The sequence below is a fragment of the Bombina bombina genome, chromosome 7 (assembly GCF_027579735.1).
Source record: "Bombina bombina isolate aBomBom1 chromosome 7, aBomBom1.pri, whole genome shotgun sequence".
Classification (NCBI taxonomy): domain Eukaryota; kingdom Metazoa; phylum Chordata; class Amphibia; order Anura; family Bombinatoridae; genus Bombina; species Bombina bombina.
The window spans coordinates 272,433,168-272,455,799 of record NC_069505.1 but is presented as its reverse complement, the minus strand read 5'-3'; the positions used below and the strand labels follow the sequence as shown (position 1 = coordinate 272,455,799).

Below are 22,632 nucleotides of genomic sequence, written 5' to 3'. Positions count from 1 at the left end.
TTAGGACACAAGGAAGGGACAACAATTTCTCTATTAATGTTAATGAATTCACAACCTTAGGTAAGAATTTAAATGAAGTCCGCAAAACCGCCTTATCCTGATGAAAAATCAGAAAAGGAGATTCACAAGAGAGAGCGGATAATTCAGAAACTCTTCTAGCAGAAGAGATGGCCAAAAGAAACAACACTTTCCAAGAAAGTAGTTTAATGTCCAAAGAATCCATAGGCTCAAACGGAGGAGCCTGTAAAGCCTTCAAAACTAAATTAATTGATTTAATGACAGGCTTGATACGAACCAAAGCCTGCACAAAACAATGAATATCAGGAAGTTTAGCAATCTTTCTGTGAAATAAAACAGAAAGAGCAGAGATTTGTCCTTTCAATGAACTTGCAGACAAACCTTTATCCAAACCATCCTGAAGAAACTGTAAAATTCTAGGAATTCTAAAAGAATGCCAAGAGAATTTATGAGAAGAACACCATGAAATGTAAGTCTTCCAAATTCGATAATAAATCTTTCTAGAAACAGATTTACGAGCCTGCAACATAGTATTAATCACTGAGTCAGAGAAACCTCTATGACTAAGCACTAAGCGTTCAATCTCCTGATGGAACGCTTAGTGCATTCCATCATGGAAAAATGGACCTTGAGTTAGAAGGTCTGGCCTTAGTGGAAGTGGCCAAGGTTCGCAACTGGACACCCGCACAAGATCCGCATACCAAAACCTGTGAGGCCATGCTATAGCTACCATAAGCAAAAATGATTGCTCCATGATGATCTTGGAGATCACTCTTGGAAGAAGAACTAGAGGCGGGAAAATATAAGCAGGTTGATAACACCAAGGAAGTGTCAATGCATCCACTGCTTCCGCCTGAGGATCCCTGGACCTGGACAGGTACCTGGGAAGTTTTTTGTTTAGATGAGATGCCATCGGATCTATTTCTGGAAGCCCCCACATCTGAACAATTTGAGAAAACACATCTGAGTGGAGAGACCATTCTCCCGGATGTAAAGTCTGACGACTGAGGTAATCCGCTTCCCAATTGTCTATACCTGGGATATGAACCACAGAAATTATACAGGAGCTGGATTCCGCCCAAACAAGTATCTGAGATACTTCTTTCATAGCTTGAGGACTGTGAGTCCCACCCTGATGATTGACATATGCCACAGTTGTAACATTGTCTGTCTGAAAACAAATGAACGGTTCTCTCTTCAACAGAGGCCAAAATTAAAGAGCCCTGAGAATCGCACAGAGTTCCAAAATATTGATTGGTAATCTCACCTCTTGAGATTTCCAAACTTCTTGTGCTGTCAGAGATCCCCAAACAGCTCCCCAACCTGAAAGACTTGCATCTGTTGTGATCACAGTCCAAATTGGACGGACGAAAGAGGCCCCTAAAATTATACGATGGTTATCTAACCACCAAGTCAGAGAAAGTCGAACATTGGAATTTAAGGATATTAATTGTGATATCCTTGTATAATCCCTGCACCATTGGTTCAGCATACAAAGCTGAAGAGGTCTCATATGAAAACGAGCAAAGGGGATCGCGTCCGATGCTGCAGTCATGAGACCTAAAACTTCCATGCACATAGCTACTGAAGGGAATGACTGAGACTGAAGGTTCCGACAGGCTGCAACCAATTTCAAACGTCTCTTGTCTGTTAGAGACAAAGTCATGGACACTGAATCTATCTGGAAACCTAAAAAGGTTACCCTTGTCTGAAGAATCAAAGAACTTTTTGGTAAATTGATCCTCCAACCATGTCTTCGAAGAAACAACACTAGTTGATTTGTGTGAGATTCTGCAGAACGTAAAGACTGAGCGACTACCAAAATATCGTCCAAATAAGGAAATACCGCAATACCCCACTCTCTGGTTACAGAGAGTAGGGCACCTAGAACCTTTAAAAAGATTATTGGAGCTGTCGCTAGGCCAAAAGGAAGAGAACAAATTGGTAATGCTTGTCTGGAAAAGAGAATCTCAGGAACTGATAGTGATCTGGATGAATCAGAATATTAAGATATGCATCCTGTAAGTCTATTGTGGACATATAATGTCCTTGCTGAACAAAAGGCAGAATAGTCCTTATAGTCACCATTTTGAAAGTTGGTAGTCTTACTTATTGATTCAAAATCTTTAGATCCAAAACTGGTCTGAATGAATTTTCTTTCTTTGGGACAATGAATAGATTTGAATAAAACCCCAGACCCTGTTCCTGAAACGAAACTGGCATGATTACCCCTGATAACTCCATGTCTGAAACACACTTCAGAAAAGCCTGAGCCTTTAGTGGGTTTACCGGAATGCGTGTGAGAAAAAAATCTTCTCACAGGCGGTCTCACTCTGAATCCTATTCTGTACCCCTGAGAGACAATACTCTGAATCCAATGATTTTGGACCGAATTAATGCAAACATCTTTGAAAAATTTTAATCTGCCCCTTACCAGCTGAGCTGGAATGAGGGATGCACCTTCATGCAGACTTGGGGGCTGGTTTTGATCTCTTAAATGGCTTGGATTTATTCCATTTTGAAGAAGGCTTCCAATTGGAAGCAGATTCCTTGGGGGAAGGATTAGGTTTCTGTTCCTTATTTTGTCGAAAGTAATGAAAACGGTTAAAGCTTTAGATTTACTCTTAGGTTTTTTATCCTGAGGCAAAAAACTTGCTTCCCCCCAGAAACAGTTGAAATTATTGAATTCAACTGAGAACCAAATAATTTATTACCTTGGAAAGAAAGAGATAGCAATCTGGACTTAGAAGTCATATCAGCATTCCAAGATTTGAGCCACAAAGCTCTTCTAGCTAAAATAGCTAAATACATAGATTTAACATCAATTTTGATAATATCAAAAATGGCATCACAAATGAAATTATTAGCATATTGAATCAACTTAACAATGCTAGACAAATCATGATCCGATACTTGTTGCGCTAAAGCAGTGATTTGCAACCTTTTTTTTTGCCGTGGCACACTTTTACATTAAAAAATCCTGTGGCACACCACCATCCCAAAATTTTACAAAATGACACATTGTAGCCTAATACAGGATATAAATAAATATATATATATATATATATATATATATATATATATATATATATATATATATATATATATATATATATATATATATATATACATACTGTATATACACACACACACACTGTACTGTGCTGTCATGCCATGCCTCCTACAAACTAAACATGACATATTGACATTCTTTTACAAACAATCATAATGATTGTCTGTGAATGAATGTCAATGTCATGGTTGTAAATGATGCCTGATGAGCCTGTCACATACCTCCCAATATTTAAAAATTTGAAAGAGGGACACCCCTGCACTGTTGTCAATCTGCCGCGGCACACCTGAGGATCTCTCACGGCACACTAGTGTGCTACGGCACACTGGTTGAAAAACACTGCGCTAAAGTATCTCACCAAAAAGTTGAAGCAGTTGCAACATCAGCCAAAGAAATTGAGGCCTAAGAAGATGACCTGAATATAAATAAGCTTTCCTTAGATAAGATTCAAGTTTCCTATCTAAAGGATCTTTAAAAGAAGTACTATCTTCCGTAGGAATTGTAGTATGTTTAGCAAGAGTAGAGATAGCCCCATCAACTTTGGGGATCTTTTCCCAAAACTCCAATCTAACTTCTGGCAAAGGATACAACTTTTTAAACCTTGAAGAAGGAATAAAAGAAGTACCAGGCTTATTCCATTCCTTAGAAATCATATCAGAAATAGCATCAGGAACTGGAAAAACCTCTGGAATAACCACAGGAGGTTTATAAACAGAATTCAAATGTTTACTAGTTTTAATATCAAGAGGACTAGTTTCCCCCATATCCAATGTAATCAATACTTATTTTAACAAAGAATGAATATACTCCAATTTAAATAAATAAGAGAATTTATCAGTGTCAATATCTGAGGCAGGATCTTCTGAATCAGATAGATCCTCATCAGAGAAGGATAATTCAGTATGTTGCTGGTCATTTGAAATGTCATCAACCTTATGAGAAGTTTTAAAAGACCTTTTTACGTTTATTAGAAGGCGGAATGACAGACAAAGCCTTCTGAATAGAATCAGAAATAAATTATTTTAAATTTACAGGTATATCTTGTGCTTTAGATGTTGAGGGAACAGCAACAGGTAATGAACTACTACTGATGGATACATTTTCTGCATGTAAAAGTTTATCATGACAACTATTACAAACCACAGATGGAGGTATAATCTCCACAAGTTTACAACAAATGCACTTAGCTGTGGTAGAACTGTTATCAGGCAGCAGGGATCCAACAGTGAATTCTGAGACAGGATCAGATTGAGACATATTGCAAATGTAAGAGAAAAAAACAACATATAAAAGCAAAATTATCAATTTCCTTATATGGCAGTTTCAGGAATGGGAAAAAATGCAAACAGAATAGCCCTCTGACATAAAAAAAGGCAAGAGGCAAAAAGGAATGGGGTCTAAAATAATGAAAATATTTGGCGCCAAGTATGACGCACAACAAACATAAAAAGATTTTTGGGCGCCAAAAATGACGCAACCTTGTTAAAGTGACCCGGCGTCAACTAAGACACCGGAAATGACGAATTTGCGTCAACGAACGTAACTTTGCGCCAAAAAAATCTTGCGCCAAGAATGACGCAATAAACTTTAGCATTTTGCGCCCTCGCGAGCATAATTCTGCTGCAAATTTGAAAAATGACAGTCAATTGAAAAGAGACTACACCCGAGGTAAGAAATACATTTCTAAAAAATGCGTTTCCCAGATATGAAACTGACAGTCTGCAAAAGGAAATATACTGAAACCTGAATCATGGCAAAAATAAGTACAATACATATATTTAAAACTTTATATAAATACATAAAGTGCCAAACCATAGCTGAGAGTGTCTTAAGTAATGAAAACATACTTACCTGAAGACACCCATCCACATATAGCAGATAGCCAAACCAGTACTGAAACGGTTATCAGTAGAGTTAATGGAATATGAGAGTATATCGTCGATCTGAAAAGGGAGGTAGGAGATGAATCTCTACGACTGATAACAGAGAACCTATGAAATAGATCCCCGTGAGGAAAACCATTGCATTCAATAGGTGATATTCCCTTCACATCCCTTTGACATTCACTGTACTCTGACAGGAAACAGGCTTCAAAAATGCTGAGAAGTGCATATCAACATAGAAATCTTAGCACAAACTTACTTCACCACCTCCATAGGAGGCAAAGTTTGTAAAACTGAATTGTGGGTGTGGTGAGGGGTGTATTTATAGGTATTTTGAGGTTTGGGAAACTTTGCCCCTCCTGGTAGGATTGTATATCCCATACGTCACTAGCTCATGGACTCTTGCCAATTACGTGAAAGAAATAATAAACAAAATGATCTAAAATAATAAAAATTACACCTAATCTAATACCCCTATAAAAACAACCCCCAAAAATAAAAACACGCCCTAACCTAACAATAAACTACCAATAGCCCTCAAAAGGGCCTTTTGTAGAGCATTGCCCTGAAGCAATCAGATCAAAAATTACAAAGTCCCCCCTAAAAGTAAAACCCCACACCCAAGCAAACCCCCAAAATAAAAAAACCTAAGTCTAAAAAAAACCTAAGCTACCCATTGCCCCTAAAGGGGCATTTGTATGGGCATTGCCCTTAAAAGGGCATTCAGCTCTTTTGTGCCCAAAGCCCTAATCTTAAAAAAAAAAACACACCCAAAAACAAACAAACAAAAACTAACACTAACCCCAGAAAATCTATTCACTGAGGTCCGGACATCCATCTTCATCCAGGCGGCAAGAATTCTTCATTCATCACTGGGGCATCTTCTATCTTAATCCCTGTGGCACGGAGCTGTAAAGGCACGGAGCTGTGGATGCGGCCGAGCATTGTCGCTGGCGGCGCAGACATCCAACATGAAGGATCCTCTTCATACGATCACCGCCGTACACTGAAGAAATCAGCCAATAGGATTTCAGTAGCTCTTATCCTATTGGCTGATTTGAAAATGTCAGCCAATAGGAATGCAAGGTACCCCATTTTTAAATGGATACCCTGCATTCAATTTTCAGTGTATGGCGGTGATCGTGTGGATGTCCGTGCCGCACCATACAGCACAGCAAAAGAAGATTTTTCAGTAACTTGTAATGGCAGCGCTATGGAAAGTGCGATACCGCAAATATTTTTGCGTTATTTACGCACCTGGTTTAGCGCACAACTTTTAATATAGCCCAAAGTTTACACATCTTTTCTATAGCCAATACTTAGGTATAGAAACTTTCAGTATAGGTAGGAATACCACAGACAAAGTCAACTATTTAAAATGATAAAAGTAAAGAAGCTATATGTAAGTATTCAAATACATTCCAGCAGTTAAAATGGATAACTGGTAAGAAATTAAAGTATAGAACAAATGTAGGGTACACTGTCCCTTTAAAATCAGTATTTAAAGAGACAGGAAATGCCAACATTTTCTTTGATTATTTGGATAAAACATACAATTTTAAACAACTTTACAATTTACTTGTATTATCAAATTTGCTTAAAGGGACAGTCAAACTTCAACACCAGAATTTTTGTTGGTTTAAAAATCCCTTAATTACCCATTACCCAATTTTGCATAACCAACACAGTTATAATACACGTTTACCTCTGTAATTACCTTGTATCTAAGCCTATGGAGACTGCCCCTTATTTCAGTTCTTTTGACAGACTTGCATTTTAGCCAATCAGTGCTCACTCCTCTGTAAATTCACGTGCATGAGCTCAATGTTATCTATATGAAACACATGAACTAACGCCCTCTAGTGGTGAAAAACTTTCAAAATGCATTTAGATTAGAGGCGGTCTTCAAGGTCTAAGAAATTAGCATATGAACCTCCTATGTTTAGCTTTCAACTAAGAATGCCAAGAGAACAAAGCAAAATTGGTGATAAAAGTAAATTGGAAAGTTGTTTAAAATTGCATGCCCTATTTGAATCATGAAAGTTTTTTTGGGACTTGACTGTCCCTTTAATTATTTTGTTATCCTTTGCTGAAGGAACAGCATTACACTACTGGTAGCTGAACACATCTAGTAAGCCAATCACAAAAGACAAATGTAGCTAGCTCCCACTGGTGTAAGATATGTGTGTATTCTTTTTTGGCAAGGGATGCTAAGAGAACAAAGCAAATTTGATGATAAACAGATAAAAGTAAATTGGAAATTTGTTTAAAATGACAAGCCCTATCTGAATCATGGGTTTAATTATCATGAGTTTAGTTATCATGAGTTTAATTTGGACTTCCCTATGCCTTTAACATATATAGAAGTATCTATGACACTGGCATTTAGATATTTGTCACATCACAATGTATAAATATGGGACACAGACAATAATTTAGTGTCATTATAAAACTATAACCAATAACTATAACATTCCCCAGCTTGTGCTGTGATGATCAGACAGGCAGCACATAGAGCACTGTTTACTTTCACTTCTGCTGAGGGAAGCCAGGGGGAGGAAGCTTTAGCTTAGGAACCAGCTACTTCCCTGGGCTGCAGCACAGCTTGAGTCCTATTTGTGTGTGACAGGACCCAGGCACCGTCTCTCCCTCTCTGTGTGCTCGGGGCATCTGACTGCCAGCCGGGCCCTGCTCTGCCAGTGGATATGGGAACCCATTCAGAAGCTATGGAGCTGAACGGGAGGATGGGGGAGGCTGATCATCTGCATGAAGACGAGGTAAGTGGGAGAGCTGCAGCAATCCGTTAGGGGCCAGCAACAGGGCAGGGCAGTGACTGAGCCACTCCGGGCAGGGAGATGCCAGTGTATGATAACGGTACCATAGTGAGTGCCAGATGAGGGTATATATCATATATGTCTGCTGTATTGTGTTATTCTATATCTGTCTGCTGTATTATACAGTTCTATATATTCCTGCTGTATTATGTTATTCTATATCTGTCTGCTGTATTATGTTATTCTATATATGTCTGCTGTATTATACAGTTACTCTATATATTCCTGCTGTATTATACAGTTATTCTATATATTCCTTCTGTATTATGTTCTATATGTTCCTGCTGTATTATGTTATTCTATATATTCCTGCTGTATTATGTTCTATATGTTCCTGCTGTATTATACAGTTCTATATATTCCTGATGTATTATGTTCTTCTATATATTTCTGCCTTGTTATGCTCTTCCATATATTGTTGTTGTGAGACTCACAACCTGCTTGTAAATGCACCAGAGACTGTTCCACAATTAATCAAGAACCATACAGGTCTCTATATAGTTACTGCAAGCTGTGAGTGCTTCACTATTAGTATTGCCTATAGATGTATTTGTAACCTGGTAAATAAAATATATTATTTAGTAGTAGTGTTTACTTACATAGACTGTAAATGCTTCTTTCATGTCTGTTAGCTTAGTTGAGGGGTTTTTCTTTTATCCTATGAATGTTCCTTTTAACTTTTTAGTTTTGGAGAAGTTAGTAACAATTTGTTTTAGAGTAAAAATGTTAACATTTTTTTATGGACCCTTAAAATATATATATATTGGCAACATTCATATACTGGAAAAATTCCTGGCATTTAAGTTTTACTATAATATATATAATGCATACTTAAAAGGATATTAAGGTAACCTTATTCTAAATATATATATGTGTGTGTGTGTGAGATCTATACCTCTTTATAGGTAGATACATAAATATGTAAATAAATATGTAACCCTAAATAATATATATATATACTATGCTTTTAAAGGGAGCCCTTAGGAGCACAGATGAGTATTTGTAAACTTATTGGTAAGATTTATAAAACTATAGAGATAATTGATTTACAATGGTGGACTTTAATTTCTTAGAACATAAATGCATCACCATGTGAATTTTAGTTACTTAGTAAGTTAAAGACTGTGTCTATCTCTCCTCCTATTTCTGTATATAAACAGATATGTAAGTAATCAGTACTTTTATTATGAGCTAGACATAGTTTACAGTACTTCATTTAATAGTGTATTATTTATTGGCAAACTGTTACATAGTTTTAAATATGTGAATCATAGAGATTATGTCAGCAGTCTCTGAACACACTTCTTGTTCGGTATTTCAGCTCTCTCAGCTTCATGTGTCTACTGAAAGACACTTATCCCATTAATATATTATCTAAAGAAATGAATAAACAAAACGTTGTCAGGCTTTTTTTGCCAAGGTATTTGGTAACTCATTCACACCAGCAGATGTTTAGTGTCATTGATGATGACCTAAAAGAACCTTTCAACCCACAAGTTCCTATTTTTTAAGGGCCTGGGAGGGTTGCAATTAAACATAAACTTACAAATCACTTTTACATTTTGAAATATTAGTTACATTACTTTGCTTGTTCCAATCTAGCTTTGTGCCCAATATGATTTTGAAATTGATATTTTTTGTCACATGTTTTTTCTTTAGTGTTCATTGTAATCCAAGTTCCCATACCAGACACTCTCGTGAAAGGGGATTTCCGCAAATCTCCCCTGCAGCTTTATTTCTTTGTACTTATTAGCTCAACTGTTTTGCAATAAAATCCAGTTTCTTTTATGTATAGCAGCTAGTTTAGAGTTTGTGTGATGTGACATTTATTCTGCAATGGGTGTTCTTTTTAGGATTTTATTTTCAGATAAGTAAATGTCTTTCTATTTTAGAGAAAACATTTAATATATTTGGACCCCAACACAAACACATTTTTAGACATTGTTAGACTTACATTTGTACAATTCCCATGTGATGTAGATATTTTTAATTCTTTCATAAGTATTAGAAATAAATACTATTTGTTTTATTCTAAAGATTTTAAAGGGAAGTCAAGTCCAAAAAAGACATTTCATGTTTCAAATAGGGCATGTAATTTTAAACAACTTTCCAATTTACTTTTATCACCAATTTTGCTTTGTTCTCTTGGTATTCTTAGTTAAAAGCTAAACCTAGGAGGTTCATATGCTAATTTCTTAGACCTTAAAGGACACCTCTAATCTAAATGCACTAGAGGGCATTAGTTTACATGCTTCATATAGATAACATTGAGCTCATGCATGTGAATTTACCATGGAGACAGCTCTGATTGGCTAAAATGCAAGTCTGTCAAAAGAACTGAAGTAAGGGGGCAGTCTGCTGAGGCTTAGATACAAGGTAATTACAGAGGTAAAACGTGTATAATTATAACTGTGTTGGTTATGCAAAACTGGGGAATTAGTAATTAAGGGATTATCTATCTTTTAAAACAACAAAAATTCTGGTGTTGACTGTCCCTTTAAATGTATAAAATATTTTTTTGTAAATTCATGTATAAACACATAAAGCATAATGAGCAAAATGTATAAATTTAGACGTAAATAATAAAAGATAAAAAAAGAAAGAAAATATGTTCTTCAGAACTGTCTCACATTCCGAGTATATTATTGAGGTTACAATGTTCCATAAAATAGTAATATAGTTTTAAAAATAATTAAAAATTGCTATTTTGGTAGCAAATTTTGTATTGCAGTGCTGTCTAGGGGTAACTCCTTTAAAATGCATTACTGAATATATATGTCTTCAATTTTTGATCCTCCAGCAAAACTATCACTAATATCTATATAAAAAAAGCTCATAACATTTTCATATTTTCATAGATTAGCAGAGATGCCTCTCTCCGCAGATATGTAGTCATAATTTATTCCATACACAGTAAATAGTTAAATAGTGTGTGCGTATATATATATATATATATATATATATATATATATATATATATATATATATAATGTAAATACATATAAAGAGAGGAGAAAGAATAAACCCTCCCCTGTCTGTAACATGTATTTACAATATTTAAAAAAAAAAAAAAAAGATCCAATGGCAATTTTTAGCCGTGAGTCCTCCCACATTATGCACCTGTTAACAAGGCAGTGATTACTCATACAAAAGAGGAATCCTCATAAACTTCACAAGTGGCAGAGAGCACATACAGGATAAATTGGGTTTGTCACATAAGTCTACACAGTGTAAACTTGTTATTGGCAAGTTTTGTCTTAATTTATACCGTCTTCGTTACAAAGCACATTATTGAAATACCTTTCTCGGTTCACCATGGAATAATCAAAGAGTGTCCAGCACGGGGGTTACTGCATGCACGCCACAGGAGCACCACAAAACTCCTATAAATATACAAAAGATCCAAAAAATGTGGCAGCAAAACAAGAATTTATTGTGACCACACAGGGGAATAGCAGAGCAACGTTTCAGGAGTTATCCCTTTGTCAAGCTGGTTTTACACTGTGCAAAGTATTAATTTATACACTGCCCCCAATAGAGGGCGCTAAAGAGTAAACGTATATGTTTATACACCTATATAAATAATCTCAGAAACATTTTATCATAAGATAAATAAATTAATTACAAATTATATCGAAAAAATATCTTCGACTGAGATAAATATTTATAAAAACACAGATAGCTCTAGCTCTCTATTTAACCCAGAGGGTTCTAATGTGCCAAGTTTATAAATCCAGAATGCTTCACGTTGTTTTAATAAACATTCTCTATCGCCACCACGTCGTGTTTTTTGTACACATTCAATAATCTGAAACCTAAGTTGGTTTATTGCATGACCCGTTTTAAGAAAGTGGTAGGCAACTGGTGCAGTGACTTTTTTTGTACGTATATTGCTTTTATGTTCAATTATCCTATTGCGGATGCTACGGGTAGTTTCACCAACGTAGCTCCGCCCACAAGGGCATTTGATTATATAAATTACAAAGGTGGAGAGACATGTCAGGTATCCGTTAATATTATATTTGTGGCCAGTTGTTGGATGATAAAATATTGATCCTTTTATGAGATTACCACAACAAGAGCAGCTTAAACATGGAAAACAACCATTATTTCTCTTTGTAATATAACTTTGAGAATTTTCTAACTTCTTAGTGCCAATATCAGCTCTAACTAAATATTGTTGCAAATTTGGGCTTCTTTTATAGGCGGGCATAGGGATGTTTTTAAATTCTGCTACTTCAGGATTACACTTACTTAACATGTCCCAATGTTTCCTAATTATTCTTTAGATAATTTGACTTTGAGCATTATATTCCGAAACAAAGACCATTCTTTCATTATTCTTTTTATCTTTTAAATTCCCTTTCAATTTCCCTTTTTTGGGGCGTAACAACGACTCTCTAGGGATAGATAAGACAAATTGCTTCTCATTGTCAATGATGGACATAGGATAACCTCATTCTAGAAACCTATCACTCATTTCATTTAGTCTACGATTAGAAACCACCTCATCATAGACTATTTTTTGAACCCTAAGAAATTGACTCCTAGGAAGGGGTTTAAATAAAGAAGGAGGGTGGGCACTGTCGTAACATAAAAGACTGTTACGATCAGTTTCTTTCCTGTACAGATCTACTTGTAAACCAGATTTAGATTTAATAATTCTTGTGTCCAGGAATGTTATACTTTCTTCACTCCATACCAACTTAAATCTGATATGATTGGTAGTAGTATTCAAATCGTTAACAAAAGCAACCAGGGATCCAACGTTGCCCAGCCAAATGCCGAAAATATTGTCGATATAGCGCCACCAACAGGCGCCATATCTGATAAACAAATCATGAGAAAAAACAGAATTTATGCTTACCTGATAAATTTCTTTCTCTTGTGATGTATCGAGTCCACGGATTCATCCATACTTGTGGGATATTCTCCTTCTCAACAGGAAGTGGCAGAGAGAGCACCCACAGCAGAGCTGTCTATATAGCTCCTCCCTTAGCTCCACCCCCCAGTCATTCGACCGGAGGCTAGGAAGAAAAAGGAGAAACTATAGGGTGCAGTGGTGACTGAAGTTTTTTAAATAAAAATATACTACCTGTCTTAAATAGACAGGGCAGGCCGTGGACTCGATACATCACAAGAGAAAGAAATTTATCAGGTAAGCATAAATTCTGTTTTCTCTTGTAAGATGTATCGAGTCCACGGATTCATCCATACTTGTGGGATACCAATACCAAAGCTTTAGGACACAGATGAAGGGAGGGACAAGACAGGTACCTTAAACGGAAGGCACCACTGCTTGTAGAACCTTTCTCCCAAAAATAGCCTCCGAAGAAGCAAAAGTATCGAATTTGTAAAATTTGGAAAAAGTATGAAGCGAAGACCAAGTCGCCGCCTTACAAATCTGTTCAACAGAAGCCTCATTTTTAAAAGCCCATGTGGAAGCCACTGCTCTAGTAGAATGAGTAGTAATTCTTTCAGGAGGCTGCTGGCCAGCAGTCTCATAAGCCATACGGATGATGCTTTTCAGCCAAAAAGAAAGAGAGGTAGCCGCAGCCTTTTGACCTCTCCGCTTACCAGAATAGACAACAAACAATTAAGATGTTTGATGGAAATCTTTGGTTGCTTGTAAGTAGAACTTTAAAGCACGAACCACATCAAGATTGTGCAACAGACGTTCCTTCTTTGAAGAAGGATTAGGACACAGCGAAGGAACAACAATTTCCTGATTTGTATTCCTATTAGAAACAACCTTAGGAAGGAATCCAGGTTTGGTACGTAAAACCACCTTATCTGCATGGAAAACAAGATAAGGTGAGTCACACTGTAAAGCAGATAACTCAGAAACTCTTCGAGCCGAAGATATAGCTACTAAAAACAAAACTTTCCAAGATAGAAGCTTAATATCTATGGAATGCATAGGTTCAAACGGAACCCCTTGAAGAACTTTAAGAACCAAGTTTAGGCTCCATGGCGGAGCAACAGGTTTAAATACAGGCTTGATCCTGACCAAGGCCTGACTAAATGCTTGAACGTCTGGAACATCTGCCAGACGTTTGTGTAAAAGAATAGACAGAGCAGATATTTATCCCTTTAAAGAACTAGCTGATAATCCTTTCTCCAATCCTTCTTGGAGAAAGGACAAAATTCTAGGAATCCTAATCTTACTCCATGAGTAACCCTTGGATTCACACCAACAAAGATATTTGCGCCAAATCTTATGATAGATTTTCCTGGTAACAGGCTTTCTATCCTGAATCAGGGTATCAATGACCGACTCAGAGAAACCACGGTTTGATTGAATCAGGCGTTCAATCTCCAAGCAGTCAGACGCAGAGAAATTAGATTTGGATGCTTGAACGGACTTTGGATTAGAAGGTCCTGCCTCATTGGCAGAGTCCACGGTGGAACAGATGACATGTCCACCAGGTCTGCATACCAAGTCCTGCGTGGCCATGCAGGCACTATCAGAATCACGGAAGCTCTCTCCTGCTTGATTCTGGCAACCAGACGTGGAAGGAGAGGAAACGGTGGAAATACATAAGCCAGATTGAAGGACCAGGACACTGCTAGAGCATCTATCAGTACCGCCTGGGGATCCCGGGACCTGGACCTGTAACGAGGAAGTTTGGCGTTCTGTTGGGACGCCATCAGATCCAATTCTGGTGTGCCACACTCAAGAGTATGCTTAGTTTCTAATATGGTGGTCCCTAATGCTTACCACGGAGTCCGTTTTTTTTAAAGGTAATTTTATTTTTATTTTAGAGACAAAATATGATTTATTTATTGAATCATTTTTCATAGTGGTTTTGTAAATTAGTTATTATTCTATGTTCCCTTAAAGGGCAGTCAACACGCGCGGTAACATTATGCGATATTGAAAAATAAAAAAACGAAGATCCGCATGCAGCATAGCCCTTTTGCCTTGCCTACTTGCTTCTTGTAGTAATCACCGTGTATAACTTCTCTAATACGAGGTAAATATGGCAGCCAAACTCCCCCCCACCGTTACGTAGCTACCTTCTTCTTCAAATGATCAGCAAATCAGAATCCAATCCTCGGTCAGAAATTGCACGCGCTTGAAATTTCTGACCGAGGATTGGATTCTGATTTGCTGATCATTTGAAGAAGAAGGTAGCCACGTAACGGTGGGGGGAGTTCGGCTGTCATATTTACCTCGTATTAGAGAAGTTATCCACTGTGATTACTACAAGAAGCAAGTAGGCAAAGCAAAAGGGCTATGCTGCATGCGGATCTTCGTTTTTTATTTTTCAATATCGCATAATGTTACCGCAAGTGTTGACTGTCCCTTTAAAGTGTGATACTGAGACTAGAAATTAATTTGTTTGTGCAGTTCTCAAGGATCAGTTACTGGTTGGCTATAAGGACAGTGATACTACGTCTCTAAAAATAAAATAAAAATGCTGTTTTAGTAAATGAAAGCAAATCCAATTAAAAAAAATCTTGGAACTCCGTGACATAGTAAAATAATAAAAGCAAGTACTAGTCTTACCTTGATATTCTTGCTAATAAGCTCTGTTTTACAATGGAATCTCATTTTATAATGTGTTTTTTATTTTAAATTTGAAAACACAGCCATACAGGAGGGGGCTTTGGTACTGGGGTTCACCATAGCTATACCTAAGTATGCATACTGTCAAAGGACGAGTGGTTTCATGCATGACTTATGTATGGATTTGTGTCCCGTTAAGATGTAAAAAATAAATAAAATTGGCTTTAGCATCACTTTAACATTGCTAAAATATTTTTGAAGCTAATAAATAAACATCTTTAATAGGCAATTTTAACTTAGTGTGATCTTTATAGTAATAAAAAAATGTCTGACTTTAAAGGGACAGTATACTGTAAAATTGTTTTTCCCCTTATGTTTCCAATGACTTTTTATACCAGCAGCAGAGTATAACATGTATGATTGCTTCTTTAGGTTTAATTTGGTATATGAAATAGCTGGTTTTGTTCTTTCACACCACAACCCATCAAAATGGGTTGAGCTTGCATATCTCCTTATGTTATCACTTTCTCTACACACAAATGCTTATCTCTGTTTGTATACCAAATCACAATACTTAGAGAGAACAATTGGAAAATAACATTTTATTACTTGTCTCTCCTACCATCTCACCTACCTCCTACTGGGAGTGTAATTTATTCTGCCGGCTATGTTAACACAGCTTTTTATAGTCTATACTTAAAGGGACATAATACTAATATACTAAATCACTTGAAACTGATGCAGTATAACTGTAAAAAGCTGACAGGAAAATATCACCTGAGCATCTCTATGTAAAAAAGGAAGATATTTTACCTCACAATTTCCTCAGCTCAGCAGAGTAAGTTCTGTGTAAAAAGTTATACTCGGATGCAGCCCAGCTGCAGGTAAAAAAAATGAAGAAATGAACAGCAGCCAATCAGCATCAGCAGTGCTGAGGTCATGAACTCTTTTACTTTGATCTCATGAGATTTGACTTAACTCTCATGAGATTTCATTGTAAACTTCCTTAAACTGAATAGGGGAATAACATGAGAGTGCACGAGGCTCATCCCTTCCGCTGTCCCAGGACAGACATACTGATTTGCTGCTTAGAAGTCCTTTACAATGGGATGTGGCTACTGAGAAACTTTTGAGGTAAAATATCTTTCTTTTTTACATAGAGATGTTCAGGTGATATTTTCTAGTCAGCTTTCTACAGCTATGCTGCAGCACTTTCAAGTGTTTCAACATTTGGGTATTATGGCTCTTTAAGTATAAAAACTTTCAGTATAAGTAGGAATACCATAGGCAAATTCAGCTATTTCAATTGCTGATATAACGGTAAAAGGGCTGTTTGTAAACAATTTAAAGGGATATGAAACCCCAAATTTGTCTTTCATGATTCAGATAGAGCATGTGAGTTTAAACAACTTTCTTATTTACTTCTATTATCATTTTTTCTTTGTTCTTGTGGTATCTTTTTTGAAATGCTGGGATGTATGCTTAGGAGCCGGCCCATTTCATGAGCACTATATGGCAGCAGTTTTGCAAAATTGTTTTCCATTTGCAAGAGCACTAGATGGCAGCACTATTTCCTGCTCCAGATGCCTATCTAGATATCTCTTCAACACAGAATATCATAGGAACGAAGCAAATTTGATATTAGAAGTAAATTGGAAAGTTTTTTTTATATAGTATGCTCTGTCTGAATCACAAAAACAGAATTTATGCTTACCTGATAAATTACTTTCTCCAACGGTGTGTTCGATCCACGGCGTCATCCATAACTTGTGGGAATATTCTCCTCCCCAACAGGAAATGGCAAAGAGCACAGCAAAAGCTGTCCATATAGTCCCTCCCAGGCTCCGCCCCCCAGTCATTCGACCGACGGACAGGAGAAAAAAAGGAGAAACTATAGGGTGCCGTGGTGACTGTAGTTAAAGAAAGAAATTTATCAAACCTGATTAAAAAACCAGGGCGGGCCGTGGACCGGACACATCGTTGGAGAAAGTAATTTATCAGGTAAGCATAAATTCTGTTTTCTCCAACATTGGTGTGTCCGGTCCACGGCGTCATCCATAACTTGTGGGAACCAATACCAAAGCTTTAGGACACGGATGAAGGGAGGGAGCAAATCAGGTTACCTAAACAGAAGGCACCACGGCTTGCAAAACCTTTCTCCCAAAAATAGCCTCCGAAGAAGCAAAAATATAAAATTTGTAAAATTTGGCAAAAGTGTGCAGAGAAGACCAAGTCGCTGCCTTACATATCTGATCAACAGAAGCCTCGTTCTTGAAGGCCCATGTGGAAGCCACAGCCCTAGTAGAGTGAGCTGTGATTCGTTCAGGAGGCTGCCGTCCGGCAGTCTCGTAAGCCAATCGGATGATGCTTTTCAGCCAAAAGGAAAGAGAGGTAGCAGTAGCTTTTTGACCTCTCCTCTTGCCAGAATAAGCGACAAACAGAGAAGACGTTTGTCTGAAATCCTTTGTTGCTTCTAAATAGAACTTTAAGGCACGGACTACATCTAAATTGTGTAACAAACGTTCCTTCTTTGAAACTGGATTCGGGCACAAAGAAGGCACAACTATTTCCTGGTTAATATTCTTGTTGGAAACAACCTTTGGAAGGAAACCAGGTTTAGTACGCAAAATAACCTTATCTGAATGGAACACCAGATAGGGCGGATTACACTGCAGAGCAGATAATTCAGAAACTCTTCTAGCAGAAGAAATAGCAACCAAAAAAACAGAACTTTCCAAGATAACAACTTGATATCTATGGAATGTAAGGGTTCAAACGGAACCCCTTGAAGAACTGAAAGAACTAGATTTAGACTCCAGGGAGGAGTCAAAGGTGTGTAAACAGGCTTGATCCTGACCAAAGCCTGAACAAAAGCTTGAACATCTGGCACAGCTGCCAGTCGTCTGTGTAACAAGACAGATAAAGCAGAAATCTGTCCTTTTAGAGAACTTGCAGACAATCCTTTATCCAAACCTTCTTGGAGAAAGGAAAGGATCCTAGGAATTTTAATCTTACTCCATGAGAATCCCTTGGATTCGCACCAACAGATATACCTTTTCTATATTTTATGGTAAATCTTTCTAGTCACAGGTTTTCTGGCTTGTACCAGAGTATCTATCACAGAATCCGAAAACCCACGCTTAGATAAAATCAAGCGTTCAATTTCCAAGCAGTCAGCTGGAGAGAAACCAGATTTGGATGTTCGAATGGACCTTGTACTAGAAGATCCTGTCTTAAAGGTAGCTTCCATGGTGGAGCCGATGACATATTCACCAGGTCTGCATACCAAGTCCTGCGTGGCCACGCAGGAGCTATCAAAATCACTGAGGCCTTCTCCTGTTTGATCCTGGCTACCAGCCTGGGAATGAGAGGGAACGGTGGAAACGCATAAGCTAGGTTGAAGGCCCAAGGCGCCACTAATGCATCCACTAGAGTCGCCTTGGGATCCCTGGATCTGGACCCGTAGCAAGGAACCTTGAAGTTCTGACGAGACGCCATCAGATCCATGTCTGGAATGCCCCATAATTGGGTCAACTGGGCAAACACCTTCGGGTGGAGTTCCCACTCCCCCGGATGGAAAGTCTGACGACTCAGATAATCCGCCTCCCAGTTGTCTACTCCTGGGATGTGGATCGCAGATAGGTGGCAGGAGTGATCCTCCGCCCATTTTATGATTTTGGTCACCTCTCTCATCGCCAGAGAACTCCTTGTTCCCCCCTGATGGTTGATGTAAGCAACAGTCGTCATGTTGTCTGATTGGAATCTTATGAATCTGGCCTTTGCTAGTCGAGGCCAAGCCTGTAGAGCATTGAATAACGCTCTCAGTTCCAGAATGTTTATCGGGAGAAGAGACTCTTCCCGGGACCATAGACCCTGAGCTTTCAGGGAATCCCAGACCGCGCCCCAGCCTAATAGACTGGCGTCGGTCGTGACGATGACCCACTCTGGTCTGCGGAAGCTCATTCCCTGGGACAGGTGATCCTGGGTCAGCCACCAACGGAGTGAGTCTCTGGTCTTCTGATCTACTTGAATCATTGGAGACAAGTCTGTATAGTCCCCATTCCACTGTTTGAGCATGCACAGTTGTAATGGTCTTAGATGAATTCGCGCAAAAGGAACTATGTCCATTGCTGCAACCATCAACCCTACTACTTCCATGCACTGAGCTATGGAAGGCCGTAGAACAGAGTGAAGAACTTGACAAGCGTTTAGAAGCTTTGACTTTCTGACATCTGTCAGGAAAATCTTCATTTCTAAAGAATCTATTATTGTCCCCAAGAAAGGGACTCTTGTCGACGGAGACAGGGAACTTTTTCCTATGTTCACCTTCCACCGTGAGATCTGAGAAAGGCTAGAACAATGTCTGTGTGAGCCTTTGCTTTTGAAAGAGACGACGCTTGAATTAGGATGTCGTCCAAGTAAGGTGCCACTGCAATGCCCCTTGGTCTCAGAACCGCTAGAAGGGACCCGAGCACCTTTGTGAAAATCCTTGGAGCAGTGGCAAGTCCGAATGGGAGAGCCACGAACTGGTAATGTTTGTCCAGAAAGGCGAACCTTAGGAACTGATGATGATCTTTGTGGATAGGAATATGTAGATACGCATCCTTTAGATCCACGGTAGTCATAAATTGACCCTCCTGGATTGTAGGTAAAATCGTTCGAATAGTTTCCATCTTGAACGATGGCACTCTGAGAAATTTGTTTAGAATTTTTAAATCCAGAATTGGTCTGAAAGTTCCCTTTTTTTTGGGAACTACAAACAGATTTGAGTAAAACCCCAGACCTTGTTCCACAGTTGGAACTGGGTGTATCACTCCCATTTTTAACAGGTCTTCTACACAATGTAAGAATGCCTGTCTCTTTATTTGGTTTGAAGATAAGCGAGACATGTGGAACCTTCCCCTTGGGGGTAGTTCCTTGAATTCTAGAAGATAACTCTGAGAGACTATTTCTAGTGCCCAGGGATCCTGAACATCTCTTGCCCAAGCCTGAGCAAAGAGAGAGAGTCTGCCCCCTACTAGATCCGGTCCCGGATCGGGGGCTTCCCCTTCATGCTGTCTTGGTAGCAGCAGCAGGTTTCTTGGCCTGCTTACCCTTGTTCCAGCCTTGCATCGGTTTCCAAGCTGGTTTAGTCTGGGAAGCATTACCCTCTTGTCTAGAGGCTGCAGAGTTGGAGACCGGTCCGTTCCTGAAATTGCGAAAGGAACGAAAATTGGACTTATTCTTAGCCTTGAAAGGCCTATCTTGTGGGAGGGCATGGCCCTTACCCCCAGTGATGTCTGAAATAATCTCTTTCAATTCTGGCCCAAAGAGGGTCTTACCTTTGAAAGGGATATTAAGCAATTTTGTCTTGGAAGATACATCCGCTGACCAAGACTTTAGCCAGAGTGCTCTGCGCTCCACAATTGCAAACCCTGAATTTTTCGCCGCTAATCTCGCTAACTGCAAAGCGGCATCTAAAATAAAGGAATTAGCTAACTTAAGTGCGTGAATTCTGTCCATAACCTCCTCATACGGAGTCTCTCTAATGAGCGACTTTTCTAGTTCTTCGAACCAGAACCACGCTGCTGTAGTGACAGGAATAATACACGAAATAGGTTGAAGGAGGTAACCTTGCTGTACAAAAATCTTTTTAAGCAAACCCTCCAATTTTTTATCCATAGGATCTTTGAAAGCACAATTGTCCTCAACAGGAATGGTCGTACGTTTGGCTAGTGTAGAAACCGCCCCCTCGACCTTAGGAACTGTTTGCCATAAATCCTTTCTGGGGTCGACCATAGGAAATAATTTCTTAAATATAGGAGGAGGGACAAAAGGTATGCCTGGTTTCTCCCACCTCTAGGAACTTGTCCATCTTGCACAATTTTTCTGGGATGACCAGATTGTCACAATCATCCAGAGTAGATAGCACCTCCTTAAGTAGTGCGCGAAGATGCTCTAATGTAAATTTAAATGTCACAACATCAGGTTCTGCCTGCTGAGAAATTCTTCCTGAATCAGAAATTTCCCCATCTGACAAAACCTCCCTCATTGCCACTTCAGATTGGTGTGAGGGTATGACAGAAAAATTATCATCAGCGCCCTCCTGCTCTACAGTGTTTAAAACAGAGCAATCGCGCTTTCTCTGAAATGCAGGCATTTTGGATAAAATATTTGCTATGGAGTTATTCATTACTGCCGTCAATTGTTGCATAGTAACAAGCATTGGCGCGCTAGAAGTACTAGGGGTCTCCTGCATGGGCAAAACTGGTGTAGACACAGAAGGAGATGATGTAGAACTATGTCTACTCCCTTCATCTGATGAATCATCTTGGGCAACTTTACTATCTGTGGCAGTACTGTCCTTACTTTGTTTGGATGCTATGGCACAATTATCACACAATTTTGCAGGGGGAGACACATTGGCTTCCATACATACAGAACATAGTCTATCTGAAGGCACAGACATGTTAAACAGGCTTAAACTTGTCAATAAAGTACAAAAACCGTTTTAAAACAAAACCATTACTGTCTCTAAATTTTAAACAGGGCACACTTTATTACTGAATATGTGAAAAACTATTCAATCTTAACCAAATTTTCACCACAGTGTCTTAAAGCATTCAAAGCATTGCACCCCAAATTTCAGGCTGTTAACCCTTAAAATGTGGAAACCGGAGCCGTTTACAGTTTTAACCCCCTTACAGTCCCAGCCCCAGCCTTTGCTGCGACTTCACCAAACCCAGGGGAGTATACGATACCAAATGAAGCCTTCTAGGAACCTTTCCAACTAATTCCAGACCCACACACATGCAGCTGCATGTACTGCTTCTCAAAAGTAACTGCGCAGTAATGGCGCGAAAATGAGGCTCTGCCTACTATAGAGAAGGCCCTTCCTGACTGGGAAGGTGTCTAAACCAGTGCCTGACGTAAAAAAAACGTTTCCCCAAGTTATAAAGTGTGAATTTCAACATCAAACTGTATAAAATGCCTCAATAAAGCAATCGATCTAGCCCATAAAGTGTCTACCAGTTTTACAGCCCATATTAAGCCCTTTATTCTGTTTGAGACTAAGAAAATGGCTTACCGGTCCCCATGAGGGAAAAAATGACAGCCTTCCAGCATTACACAGTCTTGTTAGAAATGTGGCTAGTCATACCTTAAGCAGAAGAATCTGACAACTCTCATCTCAACAGTCCTGTAAATAGTACATACCAGCACTATTTTAAAATAACAAACTCTTGATAGTAGAATAAAAACTACAACTAAACACCACATACTCTTCACCATCTCCGTGGAGATGCTACTTGTTCAGAGCGGCAAAGAGAATGA

The 22,632-nt window shown here is 38.6% G+C and overlaps 1 protein-coding gene and 1 long non-coding RNA gene across 2 annotated transcripts in view; one reads left to right on the top strand and one right to left on the bottom strand.

Annotated features, from left to right (window-relative positions):
• The window catches only part of LOC128666275 (uncharacterized), a 64,329-nt gene that overhangs the window by 8,916 nt on the left and 32,781 nt on the right, over positions 1-22,632 (bottom strand). The gene's annotated exons all lie outside the window — the stretch shown is intronic.
• Positions 7,509-22,632, top strand: part of NINJ1 (ninjurin 1) — a 146,996-nt gene continuing 131,872 nt past the window's right edge. The window contains exon 1 of the mRNA XM_053720757.1: positions 7,509-7,751. Within this exon, the coding sequence (XP_053576732.1) occupies positions 7,680-7,751 (72 nt within the window). The 5' untranslated portion in view covers positions 7,509-7,679. The remainder of the gene's footprint in view (positions 7,752-22,632) is intronic.